This window comes from Narcine bancroftii, chromosome 6, assembly GCF_036971445.1.
Source record: "Narcine bancroftii isolate sNarBan1 chromosome 6, sNarBan1.hap1, whole genome shotgun sequence".
NCBI classification, from domain to species: domain Eukaryota; kingdom Metazoa; phylum Chordata; class Chondrichthyes; order Torpediniformes; family Narcinidae; genus Narcine; species Narcine bancroftii.
The window spans coordinates 35234214-35257527 of record NC_091474.1 but is presented as its reverse complement, the minus strand read 5'-3'; the positions used below and the strand labels follow the sequence as shown (position 1 = coordinate 35257527).

Sequence of the window (23314 nt, the reverse complement as noted above, 5' to 3'; positions counted from 1 at the left end):
AGTAGCTGGATAATGCAAAACAAATCTATAACCTTTATTATTATTGTGTAGCGGCCGCGACCCACTCTATGGGCCAACACAGCAAACAGTCGTCGAACACAATGATCGGGCAGACACCACGTGGGATAGGCCGCAAGAATAGCGGTTGAATCGGCCAATCACAGCCAGTGGATTGCAGAGGATCCAATTTTATACATTTAGTGTCCTCATTTGCAATTGTTCAGGTCAAGATTTAAATCAAAATTGCCCCCTCCACCTCCCTGTGCAACAAGGACAGATTGCACTACAACCCCACCAGCCTCTGTGTCCAACACATCCTCCCTGGCCATTTCTGCTACCTCCGATGTGATTCCACCACCAGACAGGTCACTCTCCTCCCCTCTCCACCTTCCACAGGGACCACTTCATCTGTGACTCTCTCATGCACTCCTCCCTTCCCATCTATTGCCCCTTTGGCATCTACCTCTGTGAACAAAGTAGATGCTCTCATTTCCTCCCTCACCACCATTCAGGGCCCCAAACAGGCCTTCCAATGTGAAGCAAAACTTAACTTGTGAATCTGCAGGGGTCATCTACTTCATCCAGTGCTCCTGTTGTGGTCTCCTCTATGTCAGATAGACTGGGCACAGACTGGGAGATCATTCTGTCTGCCACAATAGCATGGCACTCATTTCAATTCCCCGTTCCATTCTCTTGCTGCTACGTCTGTCCATACCCTGCCAGACTGAGACCAGCCATCATATCCAATTAACACCTTTTGTTTGTTGGTCTGGTCACCTCTCCCTTCCATTCATCTACCTTTCTCTTTTTTTAAAAAAAGTCATTACTTTAGGAAGAGCTCAACCTGAAATATCAGTAAATATGTCTTTATCTCCTATGGACCTTGTGAGACTGGCTGAATTCCTCTAACATTTATTGTGTGTTTTTACTTCAATCCCATCCGCAGACTTCCACGTTTCCTTCAAATTATCTTGTCAACCGGATTTAAATCTTAATGATCACAATGTGTCTTGCGGAGGGGTCATGAGAATTAAGGTGTTTTGTTTCTTCAGCCAGATAGAGAAGAATATCTGGCAAATGGAATTTAATGTCAGGAAGTGTAAGAGAAATGAAAGGATGAATTATTATTTAAGTGGAGAGCAACTGCAAATGAGTAAAGATAAGAGATATCCAACTGTTCTTGTGGATGAATCATTAATTAAAAAAAAAACACTGGACAATGGAGATTTTGCTTCCAGAACACTTAGGAGTATTTTATGGATTTTTGGCTGCTGATCACAAGTCACCTTAGAACGTTCCCATCAGGTACTGTTTTTTTTAATATAAAACCTACTTTTGTGATTTCCTGTCATATTTTAAATCTACTTCAAGCGTATAAAACCACCAAGTGCAGCGTGTCGTCGAAAATTCATTTTCTACATTGATACTTCTTCCCTGCAGATCTTGGTGCAGTCAGTGAAAGGTTTCACCAGGACATTGTGACATTGGAAAAGTGGTATCAAGGCAATTGGAATCCTTCAATGTTGGCTACTGACATGAGAGGCATCAGATGCAGAGTACAATTGAAAATCAGCAGCCAAACATTTTTAGGTCAGTTGAACAAACACAACGCATCACGATGCAGAAAAATAAAAATTACAATTGTATTCACCTTGAAGTTGTCTATCATATTGTCCATTTTTTTAAGGAAGCAAACCGTTAAAAACAAATTGTCCAGTGAAATTATCAAGCAAATAATTCTACGTTAGCCCTTCAGAACAAGGAACTTTTGTGATTACACTGTTGGAATACAGTTTTGGTCCCTTTAATTATATTGCAGCAATGAAGATGCATGCTCATTTATGTTATATATTCATATATAAATATTTCTTCAACTTATATATTAGCAATGTTGACCCTCCCTCCCTCCACCCCTTTAGGATATTAATGGTAGGGGACCTCATGATCATTCCAGTGGGTGATAAGGTTACACTATTAGACCCTCTTGTTGAAAATAATTCTTTCATGGCATTTTAATGGTATGTCACTTTACCATTGATTGCCCATGCTTGAAGGTTGTCTGGATCTTGTCACATAATGCATGGATGATTCCATTTGCTGAAAATCCATACAAGACCAATTGCCTGTGTTTTCCCAATATCCCTCTAAATCTATCCTATCCATGTCTCCATCCAAGATTTTTTTTTAATTGCAATTGTTCCTGTCTCAATCACCTCCTCTGACAGCCTGTTCCCTTGTCACCTTCTGTGTAAAAAAAAAGTTACCTAGTTAGATTACACTTCAGAATATTGTTTTTACTTCTGGTCACCTCATTATGGGAAGAATGTAGAGGCTTTGGAGAGGGTACAAAGATTTATGTATGTGATGACATATGGAAGTGGTAACTGTCCTGAATGTCAGCTTGGTCAACATCTCATGGCCAAAGCAAATCAAGTAAAGATTGATGAACTTGGAACTGGTTTGCCTTTCAGACTCAAAGGAGTTCAAACCATATTATGAAGGTCACTGTGAAATCGTCATTCAGTAAAACGGATGCTAAATTTAGCTTTGTTCACTAATTTAGTTTTATTAAATACATTTCATTTAGTTACATTTTTGAGACAATCTGCTCATATACATAGAATATTTTATACAGACAATGCTAAGTAATAGCTTAATGCGACAAAACAGCTTTAAAGGTTTCTAACAAATTCATCTTTTGCAAAGCAAAACTTGATTTTTAGCTTTCTATTAAAACCACAAAAATGTTATTAGAAATCATTCATACAACCACACTCTAAAACAAAGCAAGTCTTTCACTTTGTCTGTGAACAAAGATAACATTGATAGAAGGTGAGCAACTTATCATTAAAATTCATTCACCACACTGACAGCCATTGTTTTGAAATGAAATCCACATCCCAAGGTATAAACAATATAAATTCAAACCCAATGAGTTTAGCCCAATACTTTAGTGTATTTATGGTTATTTCTCAATCCACTGGACATCCAGTTTTCCATTTAATGTCTGAAGGTTTGGATAGTTAGTTCCTAGCACTATTAACAAGAGTTAATGTTACTTTAAACTTAATAAAGCATTGGGCTGTTACTCCTAAAGCTAACATCAGAATTCACCCAACTGTAACCCTCAGTGAATGAAACATGGAGCAAGAGTCCAGCAACTCTACCACAGATTGAGATCTTCGGCCTAGATGAACTTAAGACTGTACTAAAGAAATAAGCTACACCATCACTGAGCTTGGATCTTCCTGATGTACCCAATTAATGTTGATTTATACACCAAATTTCATTATTTAATTCACAAAGACAATTTGCTGCTTATAAACTGTTCGCCATCATGAAAGAGAGCAAAGAGGAGTCTCCTGATAAGTATGCAGGAGGATGAAGCTTGCCTGTTTAAAAAAAAAGCCAATTCTCTTCTTTGAGAGTTCATAGCATAATCACATGGTCTCCTTAGCATCTCATTCACTTGTGGATTGGTTTCTCTTACTGAGGTGAAGAGGAGATAGATGCTGAGATTGAGTATGGTAGCCAAATATCCCACTGAAAAGGCTGGAGATTGGCTTCCCCTGACAGGTTTCCAAAGGGTCCTCTGAAAGCCCCATTCCTATGTAGGATTATAGCTAATATTTACATGGAAATTTCCTGAGCATTCTCTGCTCCTTGGGAGTTGATGGCTGCAATTTTACTATGTTTGAAGGCCAGTGACAATAATTTGTAAATATTAAAATCAACTATACAAACAGAGTCCTTCTCTTCATACTAAATGTGCACTTTTGCAATTAACTTGATTACCTTTCAGGAGGGAAAAAAATATCACATGCCCCATTCTAATGACAAGTAGAAACAAACTATAATATTAGAGAATAATGTGAATGGGAAATTAATAAGAGAGATCCATCAATTTTTCCCAACTTGGTTTGGGGTTTACCAAGAGCACTTCATGAAATATATGCAAGCCACAAATTAATTTTGGATTAAACACATTTCAAATACAAGTCTGATCTCCAATTATTCTGGAATAATTGTTTTAAGATATAGTGCAGAACTTAAAATATTCCATATTGTAATTCAGTTTTATTTATTTTGCAAAGAATAAAAGAGGGCTCAACCCATCAAAAAAACATGATATCCATGCATTGCAACAGGAAAAAAAAAATCAGTGTTCAATAATGTAAACCAGCCATTCTCAGCTTTCTTTTGGCTATGGCCCCCTTAGAACTCTGCTCAGTTTACAGGCCCCCATCCATGTGAAGCAGTCAAAGTTTAGTTGGTTTCTTCCATACAGTACTTCTACTGAGTATATTAAGAAAACCCAAAATATTCTATTATTTCAGTCCAAACTGCCCACCACCCTCCCCTAAATGTGTTGCGGCGCCAATATGATGGCCCAAGCTGAGAATGGCTGGGTTCAACATTAAGATTTTATGTATAACCATGAATGAGCACTCCTGTTCATTGTCTTAAAATTCTGCAAGTTCTCCAAAATTCAGCATATTATTTGCAGTATCTGACCAGATAGCATATCGAGCTCCATCCATTTCTGAAGCCACTTGATTGCCCTGCACTAAAGTATGGTTGGTACCCCCAATGGATGCATCACAATCTGGGCATTTGGTTTTTTCCATTGCACCTCCACATTCTGTAATAACATAGACATGTCCATTTGGACACTTGTACCAATGGCCTTGACGTAGTTGCATTGCCTTGACTATCATTTCTCTCTCAGGTTCAGATATAAAAAGACCAGTTTGAGGCAGAGCCACCTTCAATTTTTTCATTTTCTCTTCAACAAACTTTTCATCTTCTTCAGTGAATTTCTTTGTGCCTTCAAGGATTTGTTTCACAGATGCAATTGTCTTTTCTGTTGAAGAATCTAATTTCTTGTTCGATGCCAATGCCTTATTGTATCGGACGTAAAGGTCAACAAGGAATGTAAGTCTTTGAATTTCACTTTGCAAGTCATTAAGCTCTTGTGCTGTAAACCTTGCTCGATGTTTATTTATCCATTTCAGACACTCAAGTAACTTAGAGTTAAACGTTTGCTTCATGGAACAATTTAAATTAATTTCTTGACTTTTAAGCTTAGCAAGCCTGGAAAGAAATGCAATTTTATTTTCAATGACCGTCAGTGTGTGTAGTGACATTGTAGATGAGTTTAATGAAGAGAGCAAGGTATGGTACTCATCCAAAAACGCTTGTGATATGATGCCGTGGGTGTTCAATAGAGAGATTAAATTTCTTGCAGCTTCCTTCTTTTTTCCTTCATCCCCTTGGACAATTTTCTTTACTTTTTCAATTTCAAAGAGGCTCTTTTTTATCATTACTCCATAACGAAGACTCTTTCTGATGGGTCTTTGGCATTTTGGGCATTCCTTTAACTTTATAACCACATCACTGCTTTCAGTGTCCCCATTCATGTAATGGTCAAAACCAGTCACTTCAAAACTATGGCGACAGTCTTCCAGCTGAATAAATCTGGCATCAGGTTCATCCTCAGTTCCAAAGAAAATCTCAGTGAGATCAGCATGGTCACACACACGACACTTATCTGGGCAAGGTTCACCACACAGTCCGACACAAGGGTGCTGACATTTCAGCAGTTTCTTGCAAGGCTCATTACAAGGTGGTCTGTCACATGGTTCTGAGCAGCGCTTTTGACACTTGTAATGCTCACAAGCCCACTCACAAGGCTCCATGCAAAGGGTACACAATTGTCCACACTTCTTCCCACATTTACTGTGCTTGCAGAGGTTTTCACATCTCCGCTGACATGGAGGGCATTCGTTGGTGCAGGGTTCCAAACACTCATGGGAGCAGATCAGCAAACGCTTACATGGTTGGTTGCAACTTTCATGAAAACGACCTTCATAGCAAAGGTGACAACATCCAGAACATTTGTGATTGCAATCCAGGTAGGCCCTGCATTTTTGTTTGCAAGGAACAGGGTTCCCAAACATTTTTATGAAACATTCTACTTGCTGGACATGACCACATGGTAAGGTCATTGATACAATCTCTTTACATGGTGCACATTTTTCTCCACAAGTCGCAGTACATGAATGGTCACAGCTCAGAATTTTAGAACAGGGTTCTTCACAAGAGAACTCTTCTGGTTTCATAAAACAGGGCACCTTTTGTAAGTGTCCACACTTGGGAATTATTTTACCCACTTTTACCTGACACTTACCACACTTCTCATAGCATAACTTCATACATTGATGTCTAGCATCACAGATTACTTTCTGGCATGGTTTCAAGCAGTCAAATTGCTTGTGGTCCACATCATATGGATGGCATGCTCTTGTGCAGACATGCCCACAATCCAGCCTGTACTCACATGGCAGGCTGCAGCCTCCCTCTGGAACTTTGCTGAAATCTTCCTTTTTGGACACAGAAGTCATAGTTTTTGGATGGTTCTGGCAAGCTAGCAACAGTGATTGACCAATATTACCTCGAGCGTGCAAGGTATGCATTATCTTGCTCCAAAGGGGAACGTTTGCTAGAATGTTCATGTTTCCTATGCAATAAAGACCTTTCTTGGCCCTTGACAGCGCCACACACACTCGGTTTGCTATTTGCAAAAATCCAACTCTACCCGATTCATTGCTTCTCACCAGAGAAAGCAGGATAATGTCATTCTCCTCCCCCTGATATTTGTCAACCACGTGAACCTTCACACCAGCAAACTTCTCAGAAGGCATCATTTTGCGCAGACAGAAAAGCTGCCCGGTATAGGTGGTGAGGATAGTGATCTGAGAAGGTGAGTAATCCTGACAGATGAGGTAATGACACAGTGCGACAACAAAGGCAGCTTCATGCTGGTTCTGATGGCTTTTGCCTTCCCGGATTTCCTCTTCGAGGTAATTATGTTCTACGAAGAACAAATTTGTTGAAATTCCCTGTGGATAAAGTTTGGAGAAGAAAATAGAAGAGCTTCAGAACTAAAAATGACAGTAATAATTAGTGTATTGCCATACACATTGTACATTGTTCACATGTACCGACTTTCTTTCTTACTGAAGATCGTGGTCAACTAAAACAGTTCAACATAATTTGGACAAGAAGATTATTCAGTGCAAGTTTATGGAGACTGAGAGAACAACATGATTTTTTTTGCAGATGCTGCCATTCTTCTTTAGAGTTTAGAGGAACAATTACTGGATGTGTATTGCTTGGGGGTTGACTTGTTTCACACTTGAAGTAGTGCCCGGGCCAATTTCAAGTCAATAAGTCTGGGAATTTCATACCCTACTCTGATTTCTGTTCCTTCAGATGACAATTTAAAGTGTGGAAGCAGGGTCAATTGGGAGGCCACCCGCCCACTCCGCGCCACCCGCCCACTCCGCGCCACCCGCCCACTCCGCGCCACCCGCCCACTCCGCGCCACCCGCCCACTCCGCGCCACCCGCCCACTCCGCGCCACCCGCCCACTCCGCGCCACCCGCCCACTCCGCGCCACCCGCGCCACCTTTTATTATTGCAATGATTTGCTGGTAAATTTGCAATGACCAAGATACAAAGGCAGTTCTTGTCATTCATTTCATCCCCCCTCATTAGGAGAAATCACAAAAAAAATGTTCATACCTTAATATTTTCATAATTCATTACAGATGGGTGATTCTCCAGCTCTTTATAGATGTGAGGAGTTAAAAGCTCAGCAATTTCTGGTCTCATGCGATGCTGGTAATAATAAAAGCAGAATTAGAATTTATATTCTGGGGTGGCATAGGGTGTCAATAATCAGGACCAGTGTCATTTTTAAGAAGTTTTTATGTTCTCTGTGGGTTTTTCTCATGGACTCCAGTTTCCTCCCACTGTTCAAAACGTACCAGGGTTTTGTAGGTCAATTGGGTATAACTTGGGCTTGTGGGCCAAAAGGGCCCATTCCCGTGCTGTATTTTTAAATTTTAAAAAAATGTATTCATATGAAGCTGAAGCACAAGTGGGCATCTCAGACTCTCTGGCCTGTTTCACTTTTCAATATCCTGTCCATTCAGATTGCAACATCAACTAATGTTCTTCCACTCTTTCTACATAGGCTGCTGCCAGAATGGCAAATGTTGCTCTGCTGGACTCAAAGTGAAGTATGAAATCAGCAAATAAAAGCCTGTCCGTTTAATATCGCTGGTGAAGAAGCTTTTTGGAGAAATTCATAAAGCACAGGATAGGCTCTGATATCATGCATGTTTCAATCAAATCACTCCACATGGTGTACACCCCAGCAGACGGAAACGTAGCTCATTCAACCATTCCTCACAAGATAGCACGTAACTTCTCCCCTTCTGATCATTTCCCAAGGCTCGCACCAGGAAAGGAAGATGAGTGTTACAAGATTCCTGGGAACTGTGCCAAAGGGAGGAAAAAGTCGATGTTATGGGGAGATACTCGGTGCTGGGGATAGGTGAGTTTTGTAATGGCAATGAGTAAAGCAGAGGGATTGCTTCAGATCTGATGTGGGGGAAGAATTGTGGGAATTAGTATCAAAGGAGAATCATACATGGGTGATGTGAATATTGGTGAGAAAGTAATCCTGGCTGGTCAGACAAGGCATACAAAGTGAAAGGTGAAATGCAAAATATGACTTCACCTTATTACATGTGTTTAAGGTATTCCTCTTTCGCTGCAAAATTGGTGCAGGAACCATCAGTACCTGGTAGGCTTTTGCTGACATTATTACACCCTCAATGTTGTTGGTCTTTGTTTCTGTTGCAGAGCTGTGACAACCAACTCTACTGTTGTAGCATTAAGACTAAAATGCAAGTTCTATAAATGGAAATGGAGTACAGGTACCTGGAATTTTTAAGTAAGTTAACTTTAATCACTAACCAACAAGAATTTAAGAGGTTGTATTTATTTCAATTATTTCTCCTTACATCCATTGCAGATGGGAATAATTTGTAGGGGTGAGATTTAGTTCATTTCAAACACCCAAAATATTTACATTCACTTTTAGATTTTGGTGATACCACCACCAGCCTACTGCAGGGGGCGATCTCTGTAAGGTTTGACTCCACCTAGCCAGCTGTCAATCAGACAACCCGAATATAGACCTAAGCCGGCCCCTCCTGATTGAAAGATGGCGTTAATGCCCTTGTTCATCAATTACTGAAGGCACATCAAGTAATTAGCAAGGTAAACAGTTTTGTTTATTGCATGAAAATTTGAATGCAAGAATAATTTCTGCAATGAAATGATGACCTGATATCACATCTCAAATATGGTTTACAGTCTAGAATCTTTACAGAGGAAGGAAATACTTGCATTGGAAGGAATCTAGTTAAGATTTACTACATTAGATTCTTGGGATGAAGAGTGGTTGACTGGAGAAAGATTGGGTGCACTGGGCACTGTCTGTCATTAAAATATACAATATTCTTAAATAGGCTTTACAGCACAGATGCAAGGTTGATGTTGCCTCAGGTTAAAGTATCAGAGCTTCAAAGTATGAGATCAGCCAGTCAGAACTGAGACAAGAAGAAATGTAGTGATACACAATGGTAGTGAACATTTGGAATTCTTTACACAGGCTGTGATGTCTCACTACAGAGATCAATAGAAAGGGATACAAATTACTGTATGAGAAGGGTGAGGAGGTGAAAGATCTACTGTAGTCTTAATGCAAGTCAGAGCTGCACAATCTCTTGCTTTCCCCTTTTTTTTTAATTTTTGTATAAAAGAAAGTTATTGGGGATAAATAATAGATTTTGTGTGGGGGGGGGGGTTTGTATCATCCAAAAACTGATGACTTTTCTCTTTCTGATCACATATAGAAACTGCTAACAGTAAAATGACTGTGTTCCAGAAACAATGAAAACGTTTGCCATGCACTTCATCTATTCTCACCTGATAATCCAAACGTACGAATGGAATATTCACTTTTATGAGTCGTTCAAATAGAGAAACTTCCAAGGAGAAGTTTCTCGCTAGATCATACACTGTTGCACTGGGACGAAGCTGTCAAGGAAACACAATATTAATAACTGAAGTTAAAAATGGCACATAACACATAGGATAATTTACATAATCTGATACCAATGCCTAAATCACATTCTCAAAGCTAACTGGAGGTACAGAGTGTTGGCTTTTTAAAGGCCACCTCACACTTAGCAACTGTGATCACCAACAATCCACAACCCAGCGTATTTAGTTATCAGAGTTGTAACCTCTATCCTCATTACAAAAGTAGATCTTATGCAGAAATATTCTTTTTAAGACCTTGAGTTTCAAAACAAATTCACATTATTTTGGTTATTGAACATAGTACAAAAGAACTCGCATTTGACATCCTCCGAATTGCCGCTTCACAAGGAGCATTGGAGCAGACAAAGGAACAACATGGAGGAAGCACCTTGGCAGATATCAGATAAGCCAGAATATTTGTTTAATATGCACATGTCAAATCTTCTTCAACAGTCAGTTAATAAAATTAATGGCCTGTCATCAATTGCAAATTTTTTATGCTTCCATTTCAAAATTAAAAATGATTATTAATGTTATGGATTTCATCATGACACCTGAGTATTCAGTCTGGTTATAAATATTAAAATACTTTAAGTGACATTTTGGAAATGGATTAAAAAAATCTTTAGCAAGAATATACAATCAAACTTGATCAGTTTGCCCTTCTCTGTTTTACAGTAGAATCCAAAGACAGAAGTCAGTTTAGGGCCATGCGGTTTGGATTTTGATAATGTTGATGTAATTTCACAAGAAGACAAACAAGGCACATACATGGGGTAATTTTAACAGATTATTTAATCGCATATTTGAAAATAGTACAATTTCTTAATTTGCTTCTTTAGTTGAACTTGCCACAATTTATCTGCTCTTTGGATCTTGCAACAAACACACTTCAAGATTGTGGAAATAAGAGAATCAGAGAGGGAAATTTTTTTTAAAAATTAGCCTGAAAATTTAAGATGCCATCCAGAATTGTACCTACTGGGAAACATTATGGACATGAATTTTAAACCGTCCAGGTACCAAATTCAGTTTGTGAAAGTCGACTTATCAGTAGCCAGGAAGTCAGTCTCCCAACTAAATATTACACGATGGAATATGGAAATGAAAAGTTGTACTCCTCTGGAGAAAATCATGTATAATTTGAGGAGATATGGCACAATTGTTAGGGTGTGGCAACCCTATTTGCAGCACACTGGTGCTCAGATATAATTATACCCCATCTGAATAAAGGAAATGCAACGATCCGTGCCCGTAATGAAATGATTGAGATCAATGAAGTGGGTTGTGGTGCAGATGACGTGCTTTTGCATTTTGTTCCTTTTTTTTTTAAATATATATTTTAGGTTTCTTTGGGTTTTTCATAAGTTCCATTAAGGGTTTGTGACTTTACCGAGATTTGGTTCTTTGTATTTGTTTAATTTATATAATCTTTTCTTTGTTGTATTAGAGTATGGGAGGGAGGGAAGGGGTATGGAAAAAAATAGACAATATATACTATTGTTGAAAGAGTTACAGAGGGAGGCCAATTAGTACAGTGCAGAGGCAACAATATTTTATTTGTATTCACTTGAGTAGTCTGATATCAGCGAGAAAGAAACTGTACTCAAATCTGGTGGTACAAGATCCCACGCTTGTCAATCTTCTTCCTGATAGGAGAAGAAAGAATGTGGCCAGGGTGGGATGTATCTTTTTATATGATGGCTGCTTTTACATGGCAGTAGGAGTTGATGGAGGGTCAGAGGATTTGTTTGATGGTCTAAGCTGCATTTGCATCTCTCTGAAGTTTCTGACCTTCTTGGGTGGAGCAGTTCCTATACCATGCTGTGATTCACTGGAACGCGATACTTTCAATGGTGCATTTGCAGTGACAGATGCAGGTGACGTGCCAAAGTTTTGAACTTTCTCAAAATTTTGTCACCTCAACATGGGTGGACCAGGATAAATCGCTGGAGATATTTACTTCAATGAGCTTAAAGCTGTCTACGATCTCTTGCTCAGCACCAAAGGCACAGAGCATGGAAATTTAAGATGCCATCCAGAATTGTACCTTCTGGGAAACATTATGGACATGAAGTATGCTCACCCTTTTTCTGGAAGTCTATAATCAGACCTTTAATCTTGTTGACATTGAGGGAGAGGGGTACCAAGTGACTAGTCCCCCTCTCTCTCCTTCATCCTGACTTGTTTTTGAGATCCGGTGGAGTCATCCACAAACTTGTAGATGGAGTTGGGTGTTTTTTTAGCCAGTCATGGGTTGTTTTGTTGCACTGTTTATTATATCACAGCCCGTCCAGCTGCCACCACCTTGGGAGCCAAGTGCTAAAGGGTCATACTGAACAGAGCTGCTACTTCAAGTTAGATGGGAGAGCACACAGAGAGATATGTGGGAAGGGCCTTAAGTGTAGTCTGCTAATTCTGATAATAGCCAAAATGTTTCTTAAAAGAGACACATCAAAACCAACTCTGCTTCCACAGATAAGAGTAGGTTCAAGAGTACAGGATGGAACTTGTAATGCCATCATTGCTCTTGAACTATAGAGAGTTGTAAAATGTTGTGAACATTGCCGAATTTCAGACCCAACATTGGTCAAATGGGACAAGGAAGGCAAATTTCCTTCCCTTGAGAATATTCATGAACCAGAAACATTCTTAATACAAATTTGATTGTTTATTTGTTACCATGACTGAAACTAGCATTTTTAAAATAACTATCAGATTTTAAAAATTATTTACATTTTGAATTTCCCAGCTATCTTGAAGGGATTGGAATTCACATCAAAAGGCTGTTTGTCCAGTAATACGGCCACAATGCTCCCATACCATACCAGTGAAGCCGATCCCATGTAGATATTGTTCCACATATCTAGCTATAAGCTTGCGTAGCAGTAAATTCTGGGGGATTAGCACTGAAGTGCCCGTTCCTTTTAACTGCCTCCAATGTCAAGGGTGATCTCATACTGTCCAATAATTTAGTAGCAAACTCAATGGATGCCAGTTTGGAGGATGGAAAAGTGGATGAATAAGCAAGACAGGCTTATAAATGCAATCGTTGTGGGCAGGAAGGATGCAGAGTCTTGGGAAGCAGTTTTACATTTTGACCCTTTTAATTGTGGAGCTCCAGAAAAAAAAAGCAGATGGTGAAATCTTCTGGTGTTGCAGGTTTAGAAAACCATTGTATTGTTAGACCAGCAAGGCTGAAATTCAGATTGGTCATTATTTTTGGCATCATTTGGAAGAAATTTTATAATGGAAAAATGTTTCTGGGGTGAATGGAAATCCTACTCAAAAGCCATTTATTGAAATTCCTTCCTGCACGTGGGAATGAACCTGATATTTGTCTATTTTCAACTACACTGCATGTTTTTTCCAGTGTTGTGAGAAGGAATCTTTGGGCCATTAAGTTTCAGAAAAAGAGATGGCAATGGAAAGATGTACAAAATTTTACTAATATATAGTCACCAGTTTATATTACAGTCCCAAATCATATTGTCTCTATTCATAAGATTCATTGGACAGTAGACTGATGAACATTAAATAATCATTTCTACATTGTTAGCTAGTATTTGGTCCATTTAACAGCACATAACCTTTAGTCTGTGGGATACACAAGAAAGTGATCATTCTCTATAAGTTACACAGAAGTCCAGTTCTCTTCATCTGCTAAACTCCAGACCAAAGGCACAATTGGACCACTCTCATGATTGTGTAGCGCATTGACAATTAGAAAAGAGCAAAGGCAAGGAAATTTTAAATAAAGGTCAATGACGACGTAAAAATGTGCCACCACTGAAAGGACAAAAAGGAACAAATGAAACCAACCTGCTGATGGTCTCCAATGAGAATGAGGTGTTGGCAGGCATTGCTGAGGGTTGTTATTAAATGGGCTTCCAGAACTTCAGCTGCTTCTTCTACCACCACAATTCGGGGCTGTACTTCCTGGAGAACCTTTCGGTACTTGGCTGCACCTGTTTGAATGAACAACTTGAGTGAAGCCATACAACTCAATTTGCATGCTATTTGTTTCTAGTTTATTTGAGATAGAAGATAAAATTAACTTCATACAGCAAATTCAAGGGACTTGGATGGGGACTGCAGAGGCCAACACCATGCAAAGGCTGCTGCTATCCTGCTGTGCAGATTCCCAATGCTGTCCATCAACATGAAATAATAATGGATTGCTCCGCAATCTACTGCTTGAGACCGTGCAAAATCCGCAGAGCAGATATCTTCATGTCTTGACAGCTGCAGCCAAATACAGGTGTGCTAACCATTTAGGGAAGTCAGAATGTTTAGTGGGTACCAGGAGCGATCTGCCAAACGGCGTCATGTGGGATGGTAAAGACTCATTCTGTTCGAGTCCATGTTCAACTAAAGGGAGACAGATCCCACTCCTTCTCCATCACCCACCACATCTTAATGTGTTTGTCTCCATTAGAAAGTCAGTTCCCAGAGTCCATGTCAGGAACCATACAGGAAACAGGCCACAACAAAGGCCTCTTCCATTGGGGGGAGGAGAGGAAGGCTGGGGCGGGGAGTGTTGGAGGAAGAGGAGGGTTCCTAACAATCATTAGGCTCAACCTAGACCTGATTATTTTAGGAGATGGCTAACTGGAATGGGTAACAGGAAAGTTAACCTTCATTGTTATGTAAGACAGCAACAAATGGGGAATAGGTAGCCATTAGTGGTGGGAGCAGAAAAGGGGGCATTCAAATCCAAGCTTGCCACTGAAGCAGGAATCAAAGACCAATACAGTATGTAAAGAGGCCCTTTGGCCTACTGCATCCATCCACCACCACTCCTTTCCCATGCTAGTCTCCCCATATTCCCATCAACTCCTCTCACATACTATCACTCAACCACACACTAGGTGTAATGTACAGTGCCCGATTAATCTAATAACTTGCATTTCTTTGAATATGAGAGGAAACCAGAGCATCCAGGGGAAACCCACACAGCCAAAGAGAATGTGCAAATTCCACAAAGACAGCACCCAAACTCAGGATTAGACTTGGAACTCTGGCACTGTGAAGCAATGGCTCTATTAACTGAGACACTTTGCTGCCCGAACTCAATCTTTAGTTACCTTTATTAGGTGGACAAAGAAAAATGTTTCTGCAATAAACCACATTTAACACAAGTTTACATTTTTTGATACACAATTCCAAGAGATTCCCCATCAATGAGACAAGAACTAGAGGACTTGGATCAGGGGCGAATGGTTCAAAGGGAATATTTGGGGCAACTTCTTCACGCAGAGAGTGCAGAGACTCAATTTTGACATTCAAGAAAAATTCGGATAGGTCATTGGATGAGAGGTGTATGGGCGGATGGCTATGATCTAGGTCAATGGGACCAAGGAAAATAATAGATTGGCATTGATTCAATGGGGTGAATGGCCTGCTTCTGTGCTGTAGTGTTCTCTGGTTCTAATCCTGGTAGTTCAAGCCAATTTGTGTTCAGTTGGATTATTTCAAATGATTCACACTCTAATATAGACTGAAAGAGATCAAACCTGTGGTTGTCATTCCGACAACTTTAGCTTCCTTTAGAACCCAGAGGTCTTCTTGGAGCCTCAACTCTGTCAGCCTGTCAGCTGCTGCTTGGTAAAGCTGCTCGTGCACAATGATGTGTCGCCTTATATCCATCTGATACATGGACAACCACAACCTAGAATTTCAAAGCTGGATTAATTCCTGATGAAAATCATTATGAATATTGTTAATTACCACTCCATTCCCATGAGTAACAGATTCCCATGTCCTACACCACTGCAGCACCCCCTCCCCCCCCCACTTGGGGATGCCTCAAAGCCAATGAAACTCTATCTGTGACAGCCTCTGGGATGGACAACTGAAACATCTAAATTAATTGCGACTATTTTTGCAGATATGTGGAGAAGAAATAACCATCACTGGGAGGCAAAATGTCCTTCTGCCCAGCGACACCTGGTAAGTGGCCACTCTGTGGATCTAGATTTGATGGAAGCGGGTGAGGAGAGGAAAGGAACTTGGTAATTGACTACCAGCGTGCAAATTTGTTTGGAAACATCACAGAAATTTGCAAAACATTCAGTCTGAGGGATGTTCACCCGCTATTTGTCCTCATTGAACCACTCTGTCACTATCACCAAGAACGCACATCAATATCTCAACTTCCTCAGAAGGCTGATGGAAATTTGGCATGTCCTCAATGAAGACATTTGGATGCATCAGCTTTGAATGGGAACTGCCCTACCAAAGACATGAAGAAACTGCAGAGAATGTTGAATGCAGCTCAGGCCCTCATACAATCCAACTTCATCTCCATCAAACTTCTAACTGCCTGGGGAAAGCAGCCAACATATTAAAGGACCCATCCCACTCCGGCCACTCACTCTTCTCCCCCCTCCCAGTGGGCAGAAGTTACACACATCACTAGTTTCAGGACAGTCTCTTTCCCACTGTTCTCAGGTTCCTGAGCAGATCTTTCATGAATAAAAGATGATCTCTTGATCTTTTAAACCCAACCTCACCGTGATCAGTCATTTTGATTGTACTTCTCTGTGTAAACACTATGCACTTTTTTTTAAATCTTAGTATGACCTGATTTTAATCATATCTCAGTATATATGTCAATAAACATTTCAATTCTCTCTCAAATCCATGATTGCAAGAACTAGAAGCTGGAGGCAAAGATTTGGCATCTTGAACCACCTCCAGCATTCAACATAAACATGGCTGCCCTTTGTCCCCTGGAGGCCAACTCATTAAGGACTCTGATCCTTGGCAAACATCAGAGAGCAACCCATTGAAAGGTTCCCAAATCGATGCAACAGGAAAGACTGGGGAAATGAGGCCTTGTAAAAACACTACAATATGCTTGAAATTTAAAAAAATAAGCATTTTGCAGGGAACACAATTTCCAACCATTAAATTCAACTGAATTTTCAATGACGTACAATTATCCCTGATGCAGAGTTTTTGTAGCATGCCTGATGAATTTTTACCTTCTTCCCTAATCTGAATAACAAATGGTTTTCAAATCACATGGCTTAACTGGTATTCTACTTATCAATATTTTTTGGATGGAAAAAAATCAAATGAAATCTTAAGATCAAATGCCTTTGTTTAACCTAAAACATGGAAGCAGAGAAATTCAATTGCCAATGAAGATTTTCATTGCCATGCCACACTCCCTACACCATCCAACTCCCACAGAGTGAAATAAGAGCATCATCATATTTTGTGACCTGCTGGAAATTTTACGAAGGTACAATACTCACATTGAAGGAGAACCACCATCATGTTATACTGAAGAACTCTTCTTCTTCATTCCAGGGACAACTTTAATTTGGAATTCTGACAGACAAATCCCTTGCAACCACAGACACCGACCTACTCCAATAAGCACCAACCCCACGACCCCATCACCACTTACTTCTCTGCCACACACGATTTTGGGTACCTCTCCATGATGCATAGCTGATTATCCATTGAATCGAGGAGTTACCTTTCTGTCCAGATTTTCACTACCCACTAACCCAAAGATAGATCATCCCTCACACAAAGCATATCAATCTGAACACTCTTCACCCTCTACCTCTTCAATCAACCAATGCTGTGCATTCCTGACCAATAAGGAGGTGTTGCAAGTCCTGGGTAGGTTACCTGCTATATGTACACCAAGCACCTTGTGCTCTCAACTCTTTCCACGATGGGGCCTTCGATGTGTCATGGAAAGTGGCAGACCTTAATCCTCGTGCAAGTGCACATCATTTCCTTCATTTTGTTCACATTGAGACTCAGCTTGTTTTTCTCACACCATTTGACAAGCCTCCCAACCTCCTTTCTGTAAGCTGACTCATCATTGTTGCCAATGAGGCCAACTACGGTTGTATCATCTACAAACTTAATATTTATGTTCAAACTAAGTCTGGCAGTGCAGCCATGAGTCGGCAGCATGAACAGTAGCAGGCTAGGCACACAGCCCTGAGGTAGGCCAGTGCTGAGCCCAATGGAACTTGAGATTTTGCTGCCAACCTAAGCTGGCTATGGTCTTTGGGTCCAGGTTCCAGTTGCAGAGAGGGGTGTTGAGGACAGTGTAACCATCAGCATAAGGTATGATAGTGTTAAATGCCAAGTTGACGTCAATGAACACACCCTGGCATAGGAGGTTTTGTTCGCTATGTAGGTCAAGAATGAGTGGAGGGTCAAGGCTATGGCATCATCTATGGACCAGTTTGGACAGTAGGCAAACGAGAATGGATCCAATGTCACTGGAAGGAGGGATTTGATGTGTCCATTGCCAGTCAAAGCACTTAATTATGTATGAGGTCAGTGCCACTGGGTGGTGTTCAGTTAGTACTGTTGCTCTCTTGGGCACCTTGGTGGCTGCCTTGAATCTTGCAGGGCCAGTGGACTGCTGCAGTGAGATGTTAAATACGTTTGTTAGGACCTCAGTCAGCTGGTCCTGCTACTTTTCCTGGGTTCACTCTAGATAGGATCCTCCACCTTAGCCGTGGTTATGTAGGGTGCCTGTTCTTCAGAGGGAGAGGGGTTATACTTGGTATTGTTGGTCCCTAACTATATTGGTCCTTGGATACCTTGGTCCTTGCAAAGGCAGTCCAGTGCATCCACTGTATTGGAGTAATTCTTTCGGCCACAAAACCCAAAAGGCAGCATTGCACCATCTCTCACTAACAATATGAACAGGAAATTCTAGCAATGGTCGGATGATCAGGCAGCATCTACAAAGGTGGAATAATTATAATGCTTCAGATCAGTGACTCTTCATCGAGCCATCGACCCAAAATATTTGTAATACCACTCTTTCTGCAGATGATGCCACACCTGCTGAATATTTACAGCATTTCTTGTTTATAATTTAGATTTACAACATCAAACTATTTCATTGTGAATAGGACAGGGAATATTGAAAGTGTAGGGTGCATCCTCTTACCTGTAAAGACACCATCTATCCTGGAGAGAAAGCAGCCAGATATTCAAAATTTTTTTCCCCTCCTCTGCAGGCATAACACCACCTTTCTGCAATTCACCCTTTGCTTTCCTTTTCATTTTCTTCTTCTGCTCACGTGGTTGCTGTTTTAAAGCAAGAACATCATGCAGGATTGAAGAGCTGCATGAAAGGTTTCTTTGAAGTGCAAGCAGCTCTGAGAAATACCAAAGAGTTATTCAGGTGCATGCGCTAGTCACACAGCATCTGACCAAAACAATGAGCTCAGGCCATTCTGACCCCTCAAAATAAAAAGATACTTGAGGGACTCAATGGGTGAAGTAAAATGAGAGGGAGAAAAGGAATTGCCACTTTTTGAGTAGGGACTCTTGCAGTGTCTTGTGTCTTCATTTTTTAACCCACACCCTCACCTACCACACCCCCCCCCTCCCCCACACTATGCACAATTTGCACTAATGCATTATTAGTGTCAGCTGCTGACATTAGGGTTGGCAACTTCATTCCTTTACAACTTAAGGGAAAATATAGGCTTACCATCCAGCCACCTTCATTCATCTGGCCTGCTTCCTGAGTTCCTTGGTTGTTCAGATTCATTGCGAGCAATGTTTTTGCCAGTTCAGTGATATCAGCTTCATCTTTCTTTGTTCTCATTTTCAGCTCATTGCCTTCAATTACTCTCTCTGCCTGAATGAGCTCTGCTTCCTCAGGAATATGAATAAGCTCTTCTTCCTCTTCCTCTTCATCTTCATCCTCCTGTTCATCTTAAATATTAAAAAAAAAATATTTTTGAACAGGAGAAATAGCAACAGAAAACAGTCCTTCAGTGTCTTCTACTAGTCAATACGGTTCTTATTAATTGTTTAGCTCATCTCCCAAATTTCTTGATTCTAATTGCAAGTCCAAACATCCCTCCATCTTTACCTTGACCAACCATCCACAATTTTCAGTATTAACGAACTGCAAATAATTACAACTCTCTGCAGAAATTTTTCTTTGCTCAATCCTGAAATGCTAATGTGGAGACAGTGAACCAGAACTCTTCCTATCCAAACACCATTATGTGAAAACTCCAAACAGGCCTCCTCTCTTGAGCGGATTGTACATTTGATTCACTGATTAAGACATGTGGCAAACAAGTAAAAATAATGTGCATTTATGAAGTCAGTTTCAACAACATTTTCTTGAGGTCTCAGTGAATACAAAAAAAAATGCAGATAGGTGGAGCATGCTTGGATTTCCAGAAGACACTTGATAATGTGCCATATTAAGGATTTCTGCACAAGACACAAGGGAAAAATTAGAGGTAATATACAGATATCAACAGGGGAAAGGCTAACCCACAGAATAAAGAGCGTTGGGATAATTGGGTCATTTTCAGATTTACCTTCAATGAAGAATGGGATGCCAATAGTGAAATCATTTGGAAAATGTATGCAAAAATAAATTTTATTTAAATGGAGCAGACTACAAAGCTTGCAATACAACAGGTTCACAGAGTACAAGAACATAACACACAAAAAAAAGACATGTACAGCAAGTCATAAGGAAGGCTGATGGCAGGTTGGACTTTATTGGATAGGGAGTTTTTTTTTAAAAAAGGTTATTGAGCACAGATGAGATAGAATGTGAGTATTGTACCTGCAATGAAGGGGTTTCTTGCAGAGGTTAGGGTACTTTTATCTGCTTAATATAACATCTTAATGACAAAAAAATTGTTTGTTTTTTAAATGTGGCCTCATACTAATTGCCAGCTGGAGTACAGGTACATAATCCTTTATCCAGACATCTAAACTCTGGAAAGCTCCAAAAACCGGCAAGTGGGGAGAGAGATGGCAGTGTGAGTTGGACAAGCAAGGGGGGGGAGGGGTACACAACAGCAGCACGAGTCTGTTCAGCGATTCTGAGTGGATACCAAGAGAATGTCTTTCCTGGAGGTAATATTTAGAACAATAAACATCCTTTCAGAATAAGCAGACATTGTCCATTTATGATAACCATGAGAGAGAATTCTCTTCTCCAGACAGTGCAGAGGTGGAGTCAATGAATATATGTAAGGTAGATTGAAAGACAACTAAGCTACAAGAATGTGAAAGGGTTTGCAGAGAGAATACAAACTAGATCAGCTATGCTCTTGCTGAATGGTGCAGCAGGATCAAAGGGCCTGGTCCAGACTTACGGGATTCTCAGGCAGTACTTTTAAAATTCAAATTTAAGGAGAATAAAGAAGAGATGAACAGGTAGATTTTGATAGTTTATTAACTAACCATTTTTTCATACTCCATAACACAATGTACAAAAAAGTAAAGAAATATTTATTCAGTCATTTCCACAACTTCTATGCATACAAGCACACAAAAACCCACTAAATTTAAAAAAGTTTGAGACATCCAGATCCTTGAATTGTTCAGATTTCAGCCATCTGGGTTTTTGGACTTTCATTGAATTCACAAGAATGAGAGAGAACCATTTAGACAGGCTTTTTAAACAAGTGTAAAGATTAAACTAAAGAGAGAAAGTGGAAGAAAATACACGATATAGTAGTCCTTGATGCAAACAAGAATCAGCTTTCAAACTGGCTTTAAATGTGAACAACAAGTAATTATTGGTTTTTAAATTACAAGGAGAGCAACATAAACACCATCTGTGAAGGCAGCAGGCAAACCAGCCCACAAGGGCAGGATGGTTGGCATCACGGTTAGCGCAATGGCTTTATGGCGTCAGCAATCGGAACCAGGGTTTGAATCCTGCACTACTTTTAAGGAGTTTATACCTTCTCCCCATGTCTGCATGAGTTTTCTCTGGGGGGGTCCGGTTTCCTACCACCATTCAAAATGTACCGGGGGTTGTAGGTTAACTGGGTGTCCATTTGGCACACAAACTCGTGGACTGAAATGGTCTGTTACCATGTTGTACATCCAAATTTTAATAAATTAAAACAATGGGAACAGACTACAAGATAATCAAGAATGCATTGGCCTACATCAAAATCCCCAGGATGAGGATTTCCCACTGAGCACTTTAAACACAATCACAGGCATAATGGTTGTGTGTGTGTTTCTCTACACAAATGGTTTTAGGATATTGACGCAAATTATTTTGCCCTAATAAACACATCTTATCAGATCTGCTCCCATTGTAAATTTGTCTTTAAAAGGAACCATTTTTCTCCATGATTAGGAAAGGTGGAGGTCTGTCAAAGACCATTTTGCTAATCAGTATAGTAACAAGGGCCAACATCTCAATAACATCAACCACCACAACTGTATCTGCAAAATCCTCCAAATTCATTCTTGATCCTGAGACTTGGTAAAAAGAACAGCATCTCCAATTCTACTGTGTCACAATACTACAGGATAACCGTTCATTTTACCTTGATCTTCAACCAATCTAAATATAGTAGCTGAGATAGAAATTTGAGATTATCAGGACTTAGGCTACTGGCAACCAATTCTGAGGATTTTTTTTCCCCCAACTCACTTGTCGGATCATCCACTGAAGTAGAACTATGGAAGTATGAACAAAGAATGTTACAGCACAGTACAGCCCCGTCGGCCCACAATGTTGTGTCGCCCCATATAAACCTCCCTACCTCATAACCCTCTATTTTCCTTTCCATGTGCCTGTTTAAGAGTCTCTTTAATGTTCCTAATGTTCCAACCTCCACTACCACCTGGCACCCACAACTCTCTGTGTAAAACACTTACTGCTGATGTCTCCCCTAAACTTTCTGCTGATGTTCTCTGGTGTTTGCTATTCCTGTCCTGGGAAAAAAAAATTCTGGCTATCATAATCTTGTATTCTTTTATTAAGTCACCTCTCATCATTCTTCACTCCAAAGAGAAAAGCCCCAGCTCTGTTAATCTTGCCTCATAAAACACATTTTCCAATCCAGGCAACATGCTGATAAATCTCTTATGTACCCCTTACATAGTTTCCACATCTTTCCTGTAATGATGTGACCAGAACTGAACACTATTCCAATTGTGGTCTCACTAGAGATTTATGGAGCTGAAAAATTACCTCATGACCATCAATCCCCAATTAATGAAGCCCAGCATACCATACCCCAGGCCTTCTTAACTGTCCGATCAACCAGAGCAGTGACCTAGAGATCAAGGTCCCTCTGTTCTTCCACATTGTTAAGTATCCTAGCACCAACTATGTACTCTACCTTCAATTTTGACTTACCAAAATGCAGCATCTCACACTTATCTGGATTGAACCCCATCTGCCACTTTTCCACCCAACCTATGACAGCCTTCAACACTTCCATAACTCCTCCAAGCTTCGTATTATCTGCAAACTTACTGACCCGTCCCTCTGCCCAAAATAACAACCTAGGGGACAATATGTTCCAAATTTCAGATTTTTCCAGATTTCGGAAAGCCAGATTTA

At 40.2% G+C, this 23314-nt stretch overlaps 1 protein-coding gene across 7 annotated transcripts in view; it reads right to left on the bottom strand.

The window, feature by feature from the left end:
• Positions 1-4049: 4049 nt before the first annotated feature.
• LOC138735937 (NFX1-type zinc finger-containing protein 1-like) overlaps positions 4050-23314 on the bottom strand; it is a 60272-nt gene continuing 41007 nt past the window's right edge. For all 7 annotated transcript variants that reach the window (XM_069884612.1, XM_069884616.1, XM_069884613.1 and 4 more), the window contains 7 exons: positions 19454-19680; positions 18905-19044; positions 15480-15634; positions 13786-13931; positions 9847-9957; positions 7588-7683; positions 4050-6902 (listed from right to left, as the gene is read on the bottom strand). In XM_069884612.1, the coding sequence (XP_069740713.1) occupies positions 4464-6902; positions 7588-7683; positions 9847-9957; positions 13786-13931; positions 15480-15634; positions 18905-19044; positions 19454-19680 (3314 nt within the window). In that variant the 3' untranslated portion in view covers positions 4050-4463. The remainder of the gene's footprint in view (positions 6903-7587; positions 7684-9846; positions 9958-13785; positions 13932-15479; positions 15635-18904; positions 19045-19453; positions 19681-23314) is intronic.